At 43.6% G+C, this 16,380-nt stretch overlaps 1 protein-coding gene across 1 annotated transcript in view; it reads right to left on the reverse strand.

The window, feature by feature from the left end:
• The window catches only part of UBE2Q2 (ubiquitin conjugating enzyme E2 Q2), a 29,608-nt gene extending 13,581 nt beyond the window's left edge, over window positions 1-16,027 (reverse strand). The window contains exons 1-3 of the mRNA XM_083183167.1: window positions 15,626-16,027; window positions 12,217-12,321; window positions 503-607 (exon numbers count right to left, since the gene is read on the reverse strand). Coding sequence (XP_083039293.1) covers window positions 503-607; window positions 12,217-12,321; window positions 15,626-15,784 — 369 coding nt within the window. The 5' untranslated portion in view covers window positions 15,785-16,027. The remainder of the gene's footprint in view (window positions 1-502; window positions 608-12,216; window positions 12,322-15,625) is intronic.
• Between the last annotated feature and the right edge of the window lie 353 nt (window positions 16,028-16,380).

Genomic DNA, 16,380 nt, shown 5'->3' on the forward strand with positions numbered 1-16,380 from the left:
TAATTGTTCATTTAGTGGTATCATATGGAAAAACATTCCGGTCATTCATTTCAGCCCATCTAAAAATGATTCTTTCACCCTTTCATGCACATCACTCAGGTAACACAATATTAATGTGTAACATTGCCACAGTGCCCACGCCTTGCAGTTTCTAATTGAAAAGTACAGGTTTGGAAGTGCAATTTTCATCAAGTGTGTACTTATATAACACAGGACTACACATTACAGGACTCATGGCTAATTGAATTACTGCATAAATGGCTCACCACGAGTATGTCATGAGTGTTTGAGTAAAAAAAAAAAAAAAAGTTTACATAGAAACCAGTTAGCTGCTGCTCCCCTATGCTGCTGGTCATTTATTCTGGAAGCATTACCTTCTCACAGTATTGTAATGCGAAGGGCTTTTAATACTAGATACTCTAATTCTAGTGGTGTACTTTAACATGGAAATCTGTTTTAGCCTGCAAAAGATGTTAAAACTGTAGGAAAGAATATTGAATACCTGTCCTGTAGGCAGAGGCTGATCAAGCATTTCGACGTCAGGATGCTGTGGAAGATTATACAATCTGCACAGGTCACAAATCAAACGCTTCAGCTGCTGCAGGAGCTACAGAGAAAAAAAAAATTGACTACTAATCAATTATAGGGAAAATACAAAACATCAAAGTAATCTCTCTATATCGCTCTCCGACTTTTGTAAAAAAAATTATGCAGTTTACAACGTTACATTGGTATTTTAATGCAGCATTTTCATCAGGCTAATGATATACATAAAGTGGGGCAATAAAAGTATTTTGACAGTCACCGATTGTGCAAGTTGACCCACTTAAATAGAGGAGGTCTGCAATTTCCATCAAAGGTACATTTCAACTGTGAGACAGAATGTGGGAGAAAAAAAAACAAAAAACAGACAAAACAAAAAACACAAAAATCCCATTGTATGATTTTAAAACCATTTGTATATTCTTGCGGAAAATACATTTTTGAACACCTACAGTGGAGGCGCCCATACACGGTACAATTATTGTATACAATCTGAACTAGATCGCATAGCATAGGTTTTGCAATACAGTGAGAGTATGTGCAGCACATACTTTTTAAGCTGTGCGATGAGATATGCGACGGGAGTGCACATATCATCACACCCAGCAATTGTACCATGTATGGGCACCTCAACCAGCACGATTTTGGGTTCTCACAAACCAGTTAGTACTTTAAGAAGCTCTTCTATCCTCCAAACTTTACCTGTATTAATGCCACCAGTTTGAACTGGTTATCTGTATAAAATACACCGGTCCACACCCTCAGTCAGATTGAAACCATGGCCAAGATCAGAGAGTTGTCTAAGAACACCAGGGACAAAATAGTAGAGCTGCACAAGGCTGGGATGAGCTACTGGACAATATGCAAGCAGCTAGGCGCAATTATATTTATAAAAAAAAAAAAAAAAAGGGGGGGGGGGGGAATACAAGATCACTGACCATCTCCCTCAACCTGGGGCTCCATGCAAGATCTCACTTCATGGGGTATCAATAATCTGGAGAACTGTGAGGCTCAGCCCAGAACTACACAGGGGGGGACCTGGTTAATAACCTCAAGAGAGCTGGGACCACAGTCACAAAGGTTACCATTAGTAACACTACGTCATCATGAATTCAAAAACTGCAGCGCCCTTAAGCCAGCACTTGTCCAGTCTCATCTAAAGTTTGCCAGAGACCATCTGGATGATCCAGAGGAGGATTGGGAGAATGTCATGTGGTCAGATGAGAGCAAAATAGAACTTTTTGGTATAAACTCCACTTGCCATGTTTGGAGGTAGAAGAATCATCCCAAAAACACCATACCCACTGTGAAGCATGGGGGTGGAATCATGCTTTGGGGCTGTTTTTTTTTTTTTTTGCAAAGGGGACAGGACAACTGATCCGTATTAAGGAGAGGATGAATGGGACCATGCATCGTGCGATTTTGGCTGAAAATCTCCTTCCTTCAGTAAGAGCATTGAAGATGGAATGTGGCTGGGTCTTCCAGCATGACAATGACCCCAAACACACCACCCGGGTAACTAAGTAATGGCTCTGTAAGAAGCATTTCAAGGTCCTGGAGTGGCCTAGCCAGTCGCCAGATCTCAACCCAATCGAAAACTGTAAAGGGAGTCGAAAGTCTGTGTTGCCTGGCGACAGCCCCAAAACATGACAAATCTAGAGAAAAACTGCATGGAAGAGTGGGCCAAAATACCTGCAACAGTGTGTGCGAACCTGGTCAATAACTACAGGAAACGTTTGACCTCTAATTGCCAACGAAGGTTATATTATAAAATACTGAGTTTAACTTTTTGATTGTCCAAATATTTATTTTCGGCAAGAATATACAAATAAATTGTTATACCAATAAATTATACAATGTGATTTCCTGTTTTTCCCCACACATTCTGTCTCTCACAGTTGAAGTGTACTTATGGTGGAAATTGCAGACCTCATCTTTTTAAGCGGGTCAATCGGTGGCTGTGCAAATACATTTTTGCTCCACTGTATAGAAAATTCTCTTGTAATATCCCAACCAACCAATATGTCATATGCCTGCAGTATGATGGATTGGTGATGTATATTATGGATTATGTGGGCACAGACTGCAGTATTTTGAATACAGGCAGTGCTAGGTCATATTAGACATACACAAAAGTTAGTTCTTCTACACGAAATTATGTCACCTATATTTTAATCCATGGCGCAAACGAATGAAAACCGGGAATAAAAAACACAAGTTCTTGTGACATATGCATCCTAGTACAGACAAGTGTACTGAGAACGACTGATAAGATCAGTATTTTATAAAAACTGAAAAAGCACTTATTAATTAAACAGGACAAGGCGCCTGAAGGCCACACCCTTAAAGCATGCAGTAGAAAGAATTCTGGAGGGACAAAGATCTAACATTCAAGGGATTTACCCCCACTGATCCCAAATATGGTATGTAGGATTTTTATAAATGTTTCTCCATGGTCAGCAGTCTTATTAACCATTGCTTGACACAATTGGCTAGAGAGGCACTACAGCTCAAGTGAAGCTCTGTCAATGACTTGAAAGCATGGAGAGAGACAGAAGAGATATTTGTAAATAAAAACATGGAGTATATTAAATGGTGTGGATACTGTAGCTCGCCGTCAAGAGTATTCAAAGGCGTCCCCCTTGCCAAAAACAAGCCATCCTCACCATACAAACCCAATAGCCAGCGGCATTGAATATGCCCTTAAGTTTCTCTATGTTAATCCCCAGCGGTAAATTTCTGCACATAAAGATGGTACCATTGGTGCCATCTCTTATGCAGTTCCACACGCCATCCAAAACATCACAAGGTAGACACAGCATTAACTAAAAGTCCCTCCCCAGAAAATAAACATTTAGGACAGAGACAAAGGAGGTTATGGAATAGCTTTAGAAATGAAGGAACCAGCGTAGGCCTCCACATTTGAAGCCCCAATTAGTTATAAGGCAAAACCAGTGACGGCCCAAGGTAGTATCCTTAATACAATAAAGGAGCGGTTTTCTCAGTGTAATACCATCTGGATACAGACAGTCGGGATTTAATACTAGCCAACCCCTTACATAGAAATTTTCAGAAAAATAGACACTTTTGCTGTAACTCTTGTCAGTATGTATTTTTCTGTATGAAATTCTCACACGTCTAGTCATTCCAAGACACTTTAAGACTATTATCCCACAGTAAGAAAAAAAAAAAATGTGTCCAGGAAAAAAATCTCAGTCGTGGAGTAGGTGACAGCTATTTCATGGGCAATTTCAATGGCTGATATGAGCACAAACTGAGGAAACAAATGTACTTTGGCATGACAAGAAATTGGAGCATTAAATAAAAAGTTTGACACTAATCTTTTTGCAATTTGGGGGAAAGCAATTCTGCAGTAAACATAATAGGCAAATAATTTCCCACAACATGCTTACAGATGCAGGACACAGGAATGGATACCACAGAAAACCGTTTTGTTAGAATTACCGTTATTAACAGGTCCATAGGCTCCGCAGATTACCTTGGGGATTTCGGTGGTTGGGAACAAACCGGGCACCAAATAGTTAGCTTTTCAGACTAAGAATGCACTGGATCCCTTTCAATTATAACCCAGCCCATACAGTTCAGTAAACAAGCACAAGGCAGAAGGACAGATAGAAGAATGGAACGCCTTAAGAAATACATTTAGAAAAGGAGAACTAGTGGTCAGATTTAAATAGTAATTCCCCACAAGCCAGGTGCATCAGGGTGGGAGCTCTGTGGAGCCTATGGACCTCAAAGAAATAGTGTAACAAAGGTAGGTCTACCATAGCTGGTTTCCTTCTGCAGGATCCATAGGCTCCACAGATTACCTTAGGCATGTCTGAAATCAGTATCGCCTAAGGGAGGGGATATGGGATGCTCCTGAGAAGAACGGAGAACGAAGTTGCCCAAACGCTGATTCGCGGGAGGCAAAAACATATTGAATAAAAACAGATGAGAGCATGGATAGACTACTACGTGGCACAACTGTTCAGCAGATGCTCGACGACCAGCCGCCCACAAAGGTCCCACAGACCGAGTGATATGAGCCTTGAGCACCACAGGCAGATCTGCTTCCATGTATGCTTGAGCAATAGCCACACAAAGCCATCTAGCCAAGGCCTGCTTGTTAGCAGGTCAAACTCTTGTGAAAACCATACAAAACAAAGAGAATCAGATTTATGGATAGATTCAGTTCACTCCATGTAAATCTCAAGTACTCACACCACATCCTTGGGAGACATAACCAGTGTGCCATTTATCACCTAAACAGGGAGGCATTGAGCTGACTGATTCCTGGCAGGAGGAGAAGTAAAGCCCCGCACAACCGCACTTTCCTGGAGATCAAAGCCATCTTGCACCTGCACTTTATGACCTGCTAACCGTGGAGAATCCGGAAATCCATTGTAACTGGTCGAGGAGAGCCGGGTGGTGAGACCCTGAATGTGGTGAGTTTGTGACTATAATACTATCACCAATCGGGTGTTACATGCTTGTTTTATTATATGTAATGTGAGTTTAATGTCGAAATAATCCATTCCCTTTAATCGGAGGTGCTGCACTACTGGTTATCCTTTCTTTTCCAGAAAAAGTCTCAAAGGTTCTGATATTGAAGGGACTATCATTCACCAAGTGGTGATAAGGATTTGGACATTAACCCCTTCACGACATTGCCTTTTAAGGTAATTTTTTTTTTTTTTTCCTCCTTGTGTTCAAATAAGCGTAACTTTTTTAATTTTCCGGCTATATAGACACATGAGGGCTTTTTTTTTGCGGGACAAGTTGTACTTTCTAATGGTACCATTTACTATACCGTATAATATTCTGGGGAATCAGGAAATAATTCAATGTGGGGTAAAAAAAAAAAAAAACGCAATTCCACAATTTTGCGCTGGTTACGGTTTTTTTGGAGTTCATAGTTCGTTTAAAATGATGGGTTATCTTTATTCTATGGGTCGTTACGATTCCGGTGATACCAAACTTATATAGTTTTCGTTACATTTTACCACTAAAAAAAAAAATAGAAAATGTTACGGTTTTTCGAATTTGCGTCGCGTCGCCATGTTCTGCGGCTTATAACTTTTTTATTTTTCCACCTACGGACCTGGGTGAGGGCTCATTTTTTGCGGGCTGAAGTGTACTTTTTAATTAATACCATTATGGGATATGGGCGACTTTCTGATCTCTTTTAGCTATTTTTTTTTGGGTAGGCGATGCGACCAAAAAGCGTAGTTTTGGCGTTGGGGATTATTTTCCGTTTACGCCTTTAACCGTGCGGGATAACTAATGTTATATTTTAATAGATCGGACTTTTAGGAACGCGGCGATACCAAATATGTTTATTTTTTTTATTATTTATTTATTTTTATTTGGGAAATGGGGAAAGGGGGGTGATTTGAACTTTTAATATTTTATTATTTTTTTTTTATTTTTAAACTTTATTTTTTTTTTTTTTTTACTTTTACTACAAGGCCCCCTAGTGTACTTGACCACTAGGGGGCGCGATCGCCTGTACTAGGTTCAGCCATAGAGCTCTATGGCTGAACGTAGTGATTTTTTTCACTTCCTATTACATCCTGCCTGAGGCAGGATGTAATAGGTATGAATACACGGACAGCACAGGGGTCTACATTAGACCCCTGGCTACCATGGCAACCGATCGGCACCCTCCGATCGTGCTGCGGGGGGCCCCGATCGGCGCCGGAGGGGGGCGCCCCCCCTCCGATCAGCTATTTAAGCACTGCGGGCGCTTTGCCCGCGGTGCTTAAAGGGTTAAACGGCCGCGATCGGCGAACTCGCCGCTCGTGGCCGTGAGTGCAGGGACATGGCTGTAATATACAGCCATTACCTGCTCTCTATCAAGCCAGCTCACTCCGTGAGCTGGCTTGATTCACCCCCAACCGACATATGACGTATATATACGTCATATGTCGTGAAGGGGTTAAAGGACACTTGCCCATATATGTGTAAGTGTCATTTTGAGCAATTGGGCTGAGCGCCGTAAACACTATAAAATTTGCTGTTTTGTATACCTTGTGGGGAAGAGTATTGTCAGACCTCTTCAAATATAGCGTTGGCTGCTGGCTATCCATCCAGCGCACTGTGTAAAAAATCTTTTGGTTTACTGCTAAAACCCTTTTTACGTCAAGAAAGGAATCTAGGACACAAGGGCATGAGTTTAGATTAGAAGAAAGAAGATTTTGTTCCCTTAGAAGAAAAAAATTCTTTATGGTCAAAGCAGTCAGTCAAACTGTGGAACTCTCTTCCTGGAGAAGTGGTGTCGGCAGACACAATAAATAAATTTAAAATAAGGTTGGACAAACACTTATTGGATAAAACCATCCAAGGGTACAAATAAGAATCACAATCTGTCTTTAAAAATATCAGAACATACTATACAACAGGGGTCTTCAACCCATGGCCCGCGGGCCACGAGTGGCCCGCGGAGCTGATCTCAGTGGCCCCCTGCCCGCCGGCCCGCCATGCACAGGATTTTTTTTTTTTTTTAAGTAAAAGAAAATGCTTCCGAGGGAGGCAGTGTAATGGAGTCCCCTTGGGTGCCGCCTAGCCGATTTCCATTGGCTGCAGGCAGGGCAGAGGAGTTTATCCAGCGCGGCTGAGGGAGGAGGAGGCACGTCTGGTCACGAGCTGGGGAGTTGGGACCCGGCGAAGCTGCGGGAGGAGGAGACGCAGCTGGCGGGAGCAGGGGACCCGGCACTGGAACTGCAGGAGGAGGAGGCACAGCAGGCGGAAGGGACCCGGCGAAACTGCAGGAGGAGGCATGGATGGTGGAAGCAGGTGACCCGTCAAAGCTGCAGGATGAGGAGGTACATCTGGCGGGAGCAGGGGACCTGGCAAAGCTGCAGGCATTACTGGGGGCATTGTGTGTGGGGCATTACTGGGGGCATTGTGTGTGAGGGGCACTGCTGGGGCATTGTGTGTGAGGGGCACTGCTGGGGCATTGTGTGTGAGGGGCACTGCTGGGGCATTGTGTGTGAGGGGCACTGCTGGGGAATTGTGTGTGAGGGGCACTGCTGGGGAATTGTGTGTGAGGGGCATTGCTGGGGCATTGTGTGTGAGGGGCATTGCTGGGGCATTGTGTGTGATGGGTACTGCTGGGGCATTGTGTGTGAGGGGCACTGCTGGGGCATTGTGTGTGAGGGGCACTGCTGGGGCATTGTGTGAGGGGCACTGCTGGGGCATTGTGTGAGGGGCACTGCTGGGGCATCATATGTATAAGCAGGAGTACTGCTGGCATTATGGTCTGTGGCATAATGGGCATCAGTGTGGGGCATAATGTTCAATGGGCATAATTTTGTGTGGATTAATGTGTAATGGGCATCACGGTGCGGCATAATGTGTAATGGGCATTATGGTGTATGACATAATGTACAACAGGTATTACGGTGTGTGGCACAATGTCTAATGGACACTATGGTGTGATGCACAATGTGTAATGGGCATTACGGATACACAGTGTAACAGTGTATATTGATTTAAGTAGCCTTTCATTGTTTGGGTTTGATCTGTGAGGCGTACTATTTCACTGTGTGGGCCTTCATGTTTATATGTCATTGTGCAGCCTTCAGTCAACTTAAGCGTGAGGACAACAACCATTCCTGCGGTAACCAATGTCTGGTCATGCAGGTTGCAAAAGAGGTGTCAGGTAATTGTTTTCCTGCTAGTTCACACTCGTTATAATTAGACCACGCCCCTTATAATTAGGTCACACCCGTTTTTGGGAGCGCGCCTAAGGCGCGTGCAATTTATTCAATATCAAATTATATATGGGGGGGGGGGGGGCACATATTTTACGGTTTGCACTGGAACCTAAATTGGCTGCTGATAACTATTAGGGTGTGTGTGTGTGTGTGTGTGGGGTTATGTGCTGAGTATGGGCGGCTGTGCCAACTATCTATGAAGGACTGTGCTGACGTTATAGGGGAGCTGTGATTCTATGGTGCTGTCCGAAATTCCGTAGGCGATTTTAGTGGCCCTCGGGCTTCACTGGATTTTTTTAGGTGGCCCACGCTGTCTTAAAGGTTGAAGACCCCTGCTATACAACAAGGGATAAGCTATTAAAACCTAGGTTGAACTCAATGGACGCAAGTCTTTATTCAGCCTTATCTTACTATGTAACTATGTAACATTCAAAAGTACATGAGGGATAGGAGAAAGAAAGTTTCTACATGCGAAATCTAGAGACCAAAATCACAATGGCCAGCAGGAAGAGTCTCTTCAGTCAGCTTAAATCAACAGAGTCCAATGGTTCAATCAGAGCTGCTTGTAACCACTGTAGAAAGACAAGTCCGACAGAGAAACCAGTGCAACAAATTGAGGCTGAATACAAAGGATCCCCTGAAAAAAACAAAACCTTCTGATATCTGTCAGAAACAATTTTTCTCTAGAACCACACAACAAATACCTGTACTTTGAGGGATACTAGTTGAAGAAATAAGTCCAATCCTGCCTGAAGAAAATCCGCTGTAAGGAGGATTGTATTGCCTTAGTGAAAACCACTGGAAATGTGTGACAACCTGTAATAAATCCATGCTGAGGCAGGTTTGCCTGCTTTAAGCAGAGTCTGGACAGACAAACTCAAGAAGCCCTTAGATTGCAAAAAGGGATGTCTCAAGATCCACACCATTAAAGACAGCCGTTTCAGATCCTGGTGCAGACTGATCCTTTGTTAACAGATCCTGCCCTTAAAAGGTAGCCTGAGAGGAGTGTAGATTGATAGATCCTGCAGATCTGCATGCCTCATCATTCATGGGGAGTATTGTGCCTTCCCTCCCGCTTGAACTTGCACAGTACTCTCGGAAGAAGTGAAACTGGAGGGAAGATGTATACCAGACGAAAATCCCACCACACTGCCAGACCGTCTACAAACGGTTGCTGAGGGATCCCTGGACCTGGACACTGGTAGCTTGTGATGCCATGAGATCCACTTCTGGTTGACTCCAACTGTCCACTAAATCCTGAAAGACCTCTGAATGAAGACACCACTTACCTGAGTATGTCCTATTGGATTAGGCAATCCGCTTCCCAAATGAGGATTCCTGGCATGAACCATGCCAATACTGATGACACTGCCCACTTGAGGATGTGCACCATCTCTCATGGCAACTAGACTCCACATGCCTGCCTGACAATGGAGGTCAGCTACTGTAGTCACATTGTGGGATTGGACCTGTGCAGGCTGACCCTGAAGAAAGTTCTGTGCTTCACCAAGTACCCTAAACATTCAAGTATGTTGATGGACAGGCGCCTCTAGAGTACTGTCCAACATCCCTGTCAGGACTATTGGCTGGTCATTGCTCCCCACCCCAGGAGTCTGGCAACCTTGGTAGTACCAATCTGAGATCTAAAATGGGATGGCCCCTGTCCAAGTGGGAGCCACCACAAAAGCTACAGCTAAACCTCTCAAGACAACTCTTGTCAAAGCTCTGAGGAGAGGATGTGCTTTCTGTTCTATCATGATAAAATCAGGCGCGATAGAGGTCTGGAGTGAAATGGTGCATATTCCGCCTTGTCGAATGTGAAGACTTTGGCCCCTAATACCTGCTTGGCTGAATGTACTGACAGCATTGAAGAATACTACATAGACTAGAGTGGTGTACCTTTATTGTCTGCCGGCAGAAACAGCTTTTGAGCCCGAGAACCTAGGATAAACACCCAGAAAATTCTTTGAGATGCAGCCAGGGAAAATTTCTTCCAGTTGATAATCCAACCATACCTTGCAGGTAAAGCAATCGATGTAGATGCGGTTAACCTAGCCAGGCTCAGTAGATCAACAAGGTAGTGGAAAATCCAGATTCCCTGATGCCTGAGATGATCAGCAATGACTGCCATAAACTTAGTAAAGTCTGAGGGGACATGTATTTGCACTTTTGGCTTGCGTCTTAGCAAGCAATTTCTTTATTCAGGGACATGTAGAGCCCCAAGATCAGAGCCTGAAACAAATACTGCTGGTGAAGAATGGCAAACCTGAGAAGGCGATCTATCAGCGTCATGATAGGTACATGCAAGTATGCATCCTGAATGTTCAGTGATGCCAGAAAGTCCCCAGGTTCCGATGCCAGGACAATGGAATGGAGGGTTTACAGGCAAAACCTGGGCATTCTGACAAAGCCTTGAGGTTCATTGTGGGTGGAAAAAAAACATTTGGTTTGTGCAACACAGCATGGAGTAAAACCCACTCCGATGTTCAAGTAATGGAACTGGTATTGTAACGGTTTTGGAAGTTACTATAGTGGCTACCATTTTGTCTAGCCCAGAGCTAAACAAAATCTCTCCTGAAAAAGGCAAGGATTTCAAAACATTCTTGAAATCGGAGACCGCCCTCTAAGAGCGTAAGCCAGGGCATCCTTCTAGCAGCCATAGAAGTTGCTGATACCTTTGAAGTACATTTTCCTGTATCCAGAGCTGCTTCCCAAATATACAAGGCTGCCTTTTCAATAAGAGAAATACATGACTGCCTTTCAGAGCGTCTACCCAGCCTTTAATGTTTTTTGCTACCCAAGAAGTAGCCATGACTAGGCGAGTAGAAGCACCTGCCTTTTCCTTTACTTTGCATCCTTAAAGCTGATGGAACAAAAACCTGGTAGTATCTGAATGACAGTTTTTGGTAATTTTCCAGCATTTCAAAGCAAATGGTCAATGTAATTTGCCCTTATCCATTACCAGGTTTTTGGTCCAACCAGCCAGATCAGACAATAAATCTGGAGATGTATGGCCAGCTTAAGAGGATGTAGAATAGGGGTGGCCAAACCGGTCCTCCATATCTACCAACGGTACAGTTTTCCAAAACAACTAGCTGGTGCACAGCTGTAGTCAATACTAACTGACATTTTCAAACATGCAGCATTCCTACTATAGACCCACAGGTTGCCTGAGAAACTTGAACTGTTCGTAAGGGCCCCATACATCAGCAATTAATTGTGACAATTTTCAGATATGGAGATGATTGCGACAATTAATTTTAATTTTTTTTATCTGGCCAAAAAAATCCCTGTATCTGGAAATTCATAAATTGTGATGCTGATGTATGGGGCCCAGTAGATCTTGAGGACAGGCTTGGCCATCCCCGATTTAGAAGGTATGGACAATGTAGAGCTCTTCTACTGTAGATGCTCCTATAGACTGGCTAGTGGTTAACTTCCCACATTCTCCCTCTAGGAGCTGGTATACAGAAGCCAGCATTTTTGGTAACAAACTTTGCTTTCCCGGCACCTGAAGAAACACTGGACATAGTCACCAGTGCTGTGTCACCAGTGGAATTGATGAAGCTGCAGCACCATGGTCTTTGCCAACCAGTGTAATCAGCTATGATATATATATAAAAAAAAAAAAAGCTTGAGGCTGCAACAGCAGTCTCCTATAAACACAGTGTGTCTGGCTGCTGCCAGCACCATAACAAAACTGTAAGGGTTGGGGGTATAGGGGTCCTAGTGCATTCTGGGACCGAAAAGATGTAACTGTTTGGTGCCTGGTTCATTCCAAACCACCTAATATGTGGAGCCTATGGATAAAGGTTATTTGAAAAAATTCAGATTCCTGAAGGGAGAAGTGTGGCTGCATATTGATTACTCCAGAGTTTCTTGTCTGAAATTACCTCCATCTGCTTTAAATCATCAGATTTTAACACTTGACAAATACTAAAATTTAACTCACCAGTGTGTTGCTTTTTTTGATTTCTTCTAAACGTTCCAACACGGATGTCAGATTTGGGTCATCTGAATCCACAAACCATATTGGTGCAGAAGAAGGGTAGGATTCCTACAGGAAGAGACAATTCATTGTACCATAAACATGTACAAAATGGGACAAGCAAAAAAACAAATGGGACAGTGGAAAGGCTTAAGTGCAGTGTTTATGCAGAAATGAAAATATAACTATCATATGAGCGTGACAAAGTGAGCTGTTTTCTGTGGGCAGAATTTCTGTGACTAGTGCTCTGTACACACTATGAGGCTGTGGCCATTGTCTATATCGGCAGCCGCAAGTACATACATACTTGCTGGTGGGAGGAAGCAATGGTCAAAATGAGCGATATTGTTCATTCCATTGGCCAACATTAATTCATTCCATGTTCATTCCATTGGCCAATTCATTCATGAACATTCAAAGCCACAGCTTGAGGTCATCAAAGATTGTTTCTCAGAAGCATAGTACACATGTGCCTGGCAGTAAATGGGTTGTTCATCCCTTCACGGATAATGAATACCAGTTTATGTCCAGGTTTGAATCAGTCGAAAGTTTTCAGAGAAAATATTTACCACTTCAGAAGTCAATACCCCACAGTATTGCTGCTTAGTGGGTTGTTGAACAAAACATAGGGGCAGATTTATTAAGCTTGGTGAAGTGATCAAGTGGAAGGTGATATCATAGAGGCCAATCAACTACTGTCAAGTTACAGACTGGGTCTAATAAATGACAGTTGGGAGCTGAGAGGCTGCTGTGTTAACACCTTCCACTTTATCACTTCACCAGACTTAATTCTGCCTCTCAGTTTTCAGACCAGCAGGCAGGTGCACAGGCAGAGTTATCCAACTGTCAGATTTTCAAAAAGCTCAGTGGTGATGCATTGGTTGGCTTATGCAGCCCACACACTTGCCGATGCCAGCGGTGCGATGCTGTACGATGGGGTGCGCGCTCCCGCGGCACCTCATCGTACAGTACAAAAAGTATGTGCTGCACATACTTTTTGTACTAGCTTTTTCTAGCACAGCATCGCATCGTATGCACAAGGCATACGATGCGATGCTGTGTGTGCTAGTTAAGCCCACAACGCACGCTGGAATCGGTGCGTCTGTGGGCTGCATTATGCTTTGCCACAATTCCGAAACTAAGCACCAAATTAAAATGCCAATTTAATTCTGCACGTCTACAGACCAAGGGCTTTAATTTGGTATACACTGTCTCTGTCAGTCAGAGGCCCATTACTTTAATATAGATTCTGATTTTAATTTTTAAAGTAGTGGCTTAGCTTTGTACTTCAGTAAAGGTATTTGGTACTTGTTTCCTAGCACGGCGCCCAATATTTTGCTAGTAGTACATCTTAAGTCCCCCATACACGGTCCGTTTTGTACTTTTAAAGTACACATTGTATTGGATCGCATGCCTTGTGCATGCACTGTGATCCGATGTGTACCTAGTACAAAAAGTATGTGCAGCACATATTTGCAGATGTACAAGAGCTATCTTACAGTGCATCATTTTTCAGAGCATATACTACATATTTAAACAGCAGAATACATATGGACTTATTTTAAAATAACTGCACAACTTCAAGTTTATTAGCCCATTCTTGTAAAAATGAGACCATGTCTTCACAGCCGGTTTCTTGTTATCGCCTCCAAGCACTAATGCTAGGTACACACTACAACAATTTTGATCGTGAGATCGTGCAATGGTCGCATGAACTGTTGGAGCACATGATCTGCATCTGATCCGATCTGTATCCAGTTGAATGAATCTTTTACAGATCCTACCTTCAGCAAGTAGGATCTGTAAAACAACCAGTGGGGATGCACATTGGATTTAAACTGCCAAATCCTTTCCTTAAATTTACCTACAATCAACATACAACCGGTCAGCAATAAATTGAAATTGGGGGAATTGAGGCCAAATCGTTCTGGTGTGTACACTACACTGGTCTCCGTATTTTCACACCAACAAACCTAATCCTTTTTGTCCACTAATACCAATTTCAATCAAAAGTCTATCTCATACCAGTAGGGGATTGAGGGTTGGGCTAACCCCTTTCATAAATGAGTGACAATTCGTAGGTGGTCCCATACACTTTCAGTATTCAGTGGGTTCTTGAATAGGAGATCACCTCCAAGCACTACTGTATCTGGCCAATCCATTTATTTAGGTATTACCTGGGTCATCAAGACCCAGGTCGCACTTGTCAGACCTAAGCCGGGTCATCTAAACGGGTTAGAAGTCCTGGGAAAACCCTTCCCAGTGAACAGTGTTTAATCGCAGTTAGATCCTTTCAGACATAAGCCAGACCTGGGCTGATGAATGTTTACATGCAAAAACTGTGGCTTTAGGCTTAGGTCTGAAAGGGGTATAACTGGGGTCCCCTTCCAAAAATCCCAAATCCCTGCTTGCTATTACTAGCTATACAGAATTTCTTTATCCTACCATTTATGGTGTTTGGGTAATGTGTTTATGGCTAATGTTTAAAATACATGTACTTGTGTTCTTTTCACCATTGAACAGAACTTTGAATATATAGATTTATTATGAGAGAGAGAGTTCACTATATATGTATTTATTAAAACATGACAAAGGAATTGAACATAATATAGATAAGGTTCACTGGAACAGGGACTTGGGTGAATGCTCAAATATTCTCTGAAGCGCTGCTAAATGTGTGCACGATGTCTGCTAAAAAAACAAAACAAAAAAACACGTTCACACCTTCTCAAATATACAAACGCTCCCACACTAGAATAGATCTAGTAAGAGGTGCATGTATCCAAGTAATACACTAGGTTCTGGTAAGGGATATTAAAAACATAGGAAAACACAATATTTGCAAACATGAAGTGTCCCTTAGTCATAGTAGAATTCTTGATACCTATAACAGGACACTGTCAAAGTCCTCAGTAGCTTTATAACACTTCATTTGGTATACTAAAAAGGTATCAGAAGTTAAATGTGCGATCTCTTATTACTCAAAAGTGCACACATTGGTTGAAGGTAAAATTTTATTCAGGTGCACTTGGACTGGCTGAAATTCATCATAATGCACAGTACACAAAACACCCAATCGAGCTTTATTTCTTAGTAGCTAGATCACGGTATACCTTAGCAGCTCATACAGCTAATGGGATAGTTTGCAGTGAGTGGGTAAATAGCAGTCTCCAGCTGACAATACACTGGCAGGAAGGCTGATCATGGTGTGTATATACGGAGGGTCCCTGTGGTAATGCAGGCCCGGAAGCCAGCAGATACATGTACTGCGTACACAGCGGTAGCATGGGGCATCAGGGCCAGACTCCAGCTGGAAGGGGCACGGTGTGAGCGCTATGTGCGGGCAGGACGTGCCCATTGTGTATATACACACCGTGATATTGCAGTGGATGGTCAGGGCACCCCCGCTGCTCTGGATGAACACACAGTGCAGCTCGTCCAGTCTCCAGCTGATGATCCGGAACCTCTCGTGCTCTTTCCCGAAGATAGACTCGAGGAGCCGCAGCTCGGCCTTCAGCCCAGACACCGACATCTTGGCCTCATTTCCGCCCGGCGGAGGCCCGAGGAGACAGCGGTGTCATTCCCGGGGCCCGAGCTCTCCGCCCGGCTGTACGGAAGATGGTGGCGGCCTGTCTTTGTATGCGGAGCGACGCCACCGAGGGACACGGAACGGAAGGCTTCCGGCGCAGTGACGTAACGGACGGGGTCTTTACCGATGGGAGCCGCGTCTGCGCGCTGGTGATAAAGCGTCGCTGCTACTGGCGCATGCGCCCTCTGTTGCTGGACGGCTCAACTGCTGCTGCGAGTCTGCGAGACTGCGACTCGTCGTCGTCAGCGGCTGCTGAGCAGCGGGAGAGTGTGGTGGGCTGCGTGCCCCGGTCCTTTGGGCAGGATAAAAAGCCCTGACATGCGTGAATTATAGATATGTTGTTTGGTGGCTATCGGATTAACCATGGATCATAAAGTCCCTCTAACAATAAAAACAAAACCTTTAATGTGTTGGCCATTACAATGCCGAAAGTTTGTTTGTGTCAAAATGTTGTCAGTCAACCTAGTGCATGTCGACTTTTTTTTTTTGCCAATGTCGACCTAGTGTGTGTAAAGCTTTGGGGGGTTTACCTACTGACT

Source organism: Crinia signifera, chromosome 4 (genome assembly GCF_055691185.1).
Source record: "Crinia signifera chromosome 4, ASM5569118v1, whole genome shotgun sequence".
NCBI classification, from domain to species: Eukaryota; Metazoa; Chordata; class Amphibia; order Anura; family Myobatrachidae; genus Crinia; species Crinia signifera.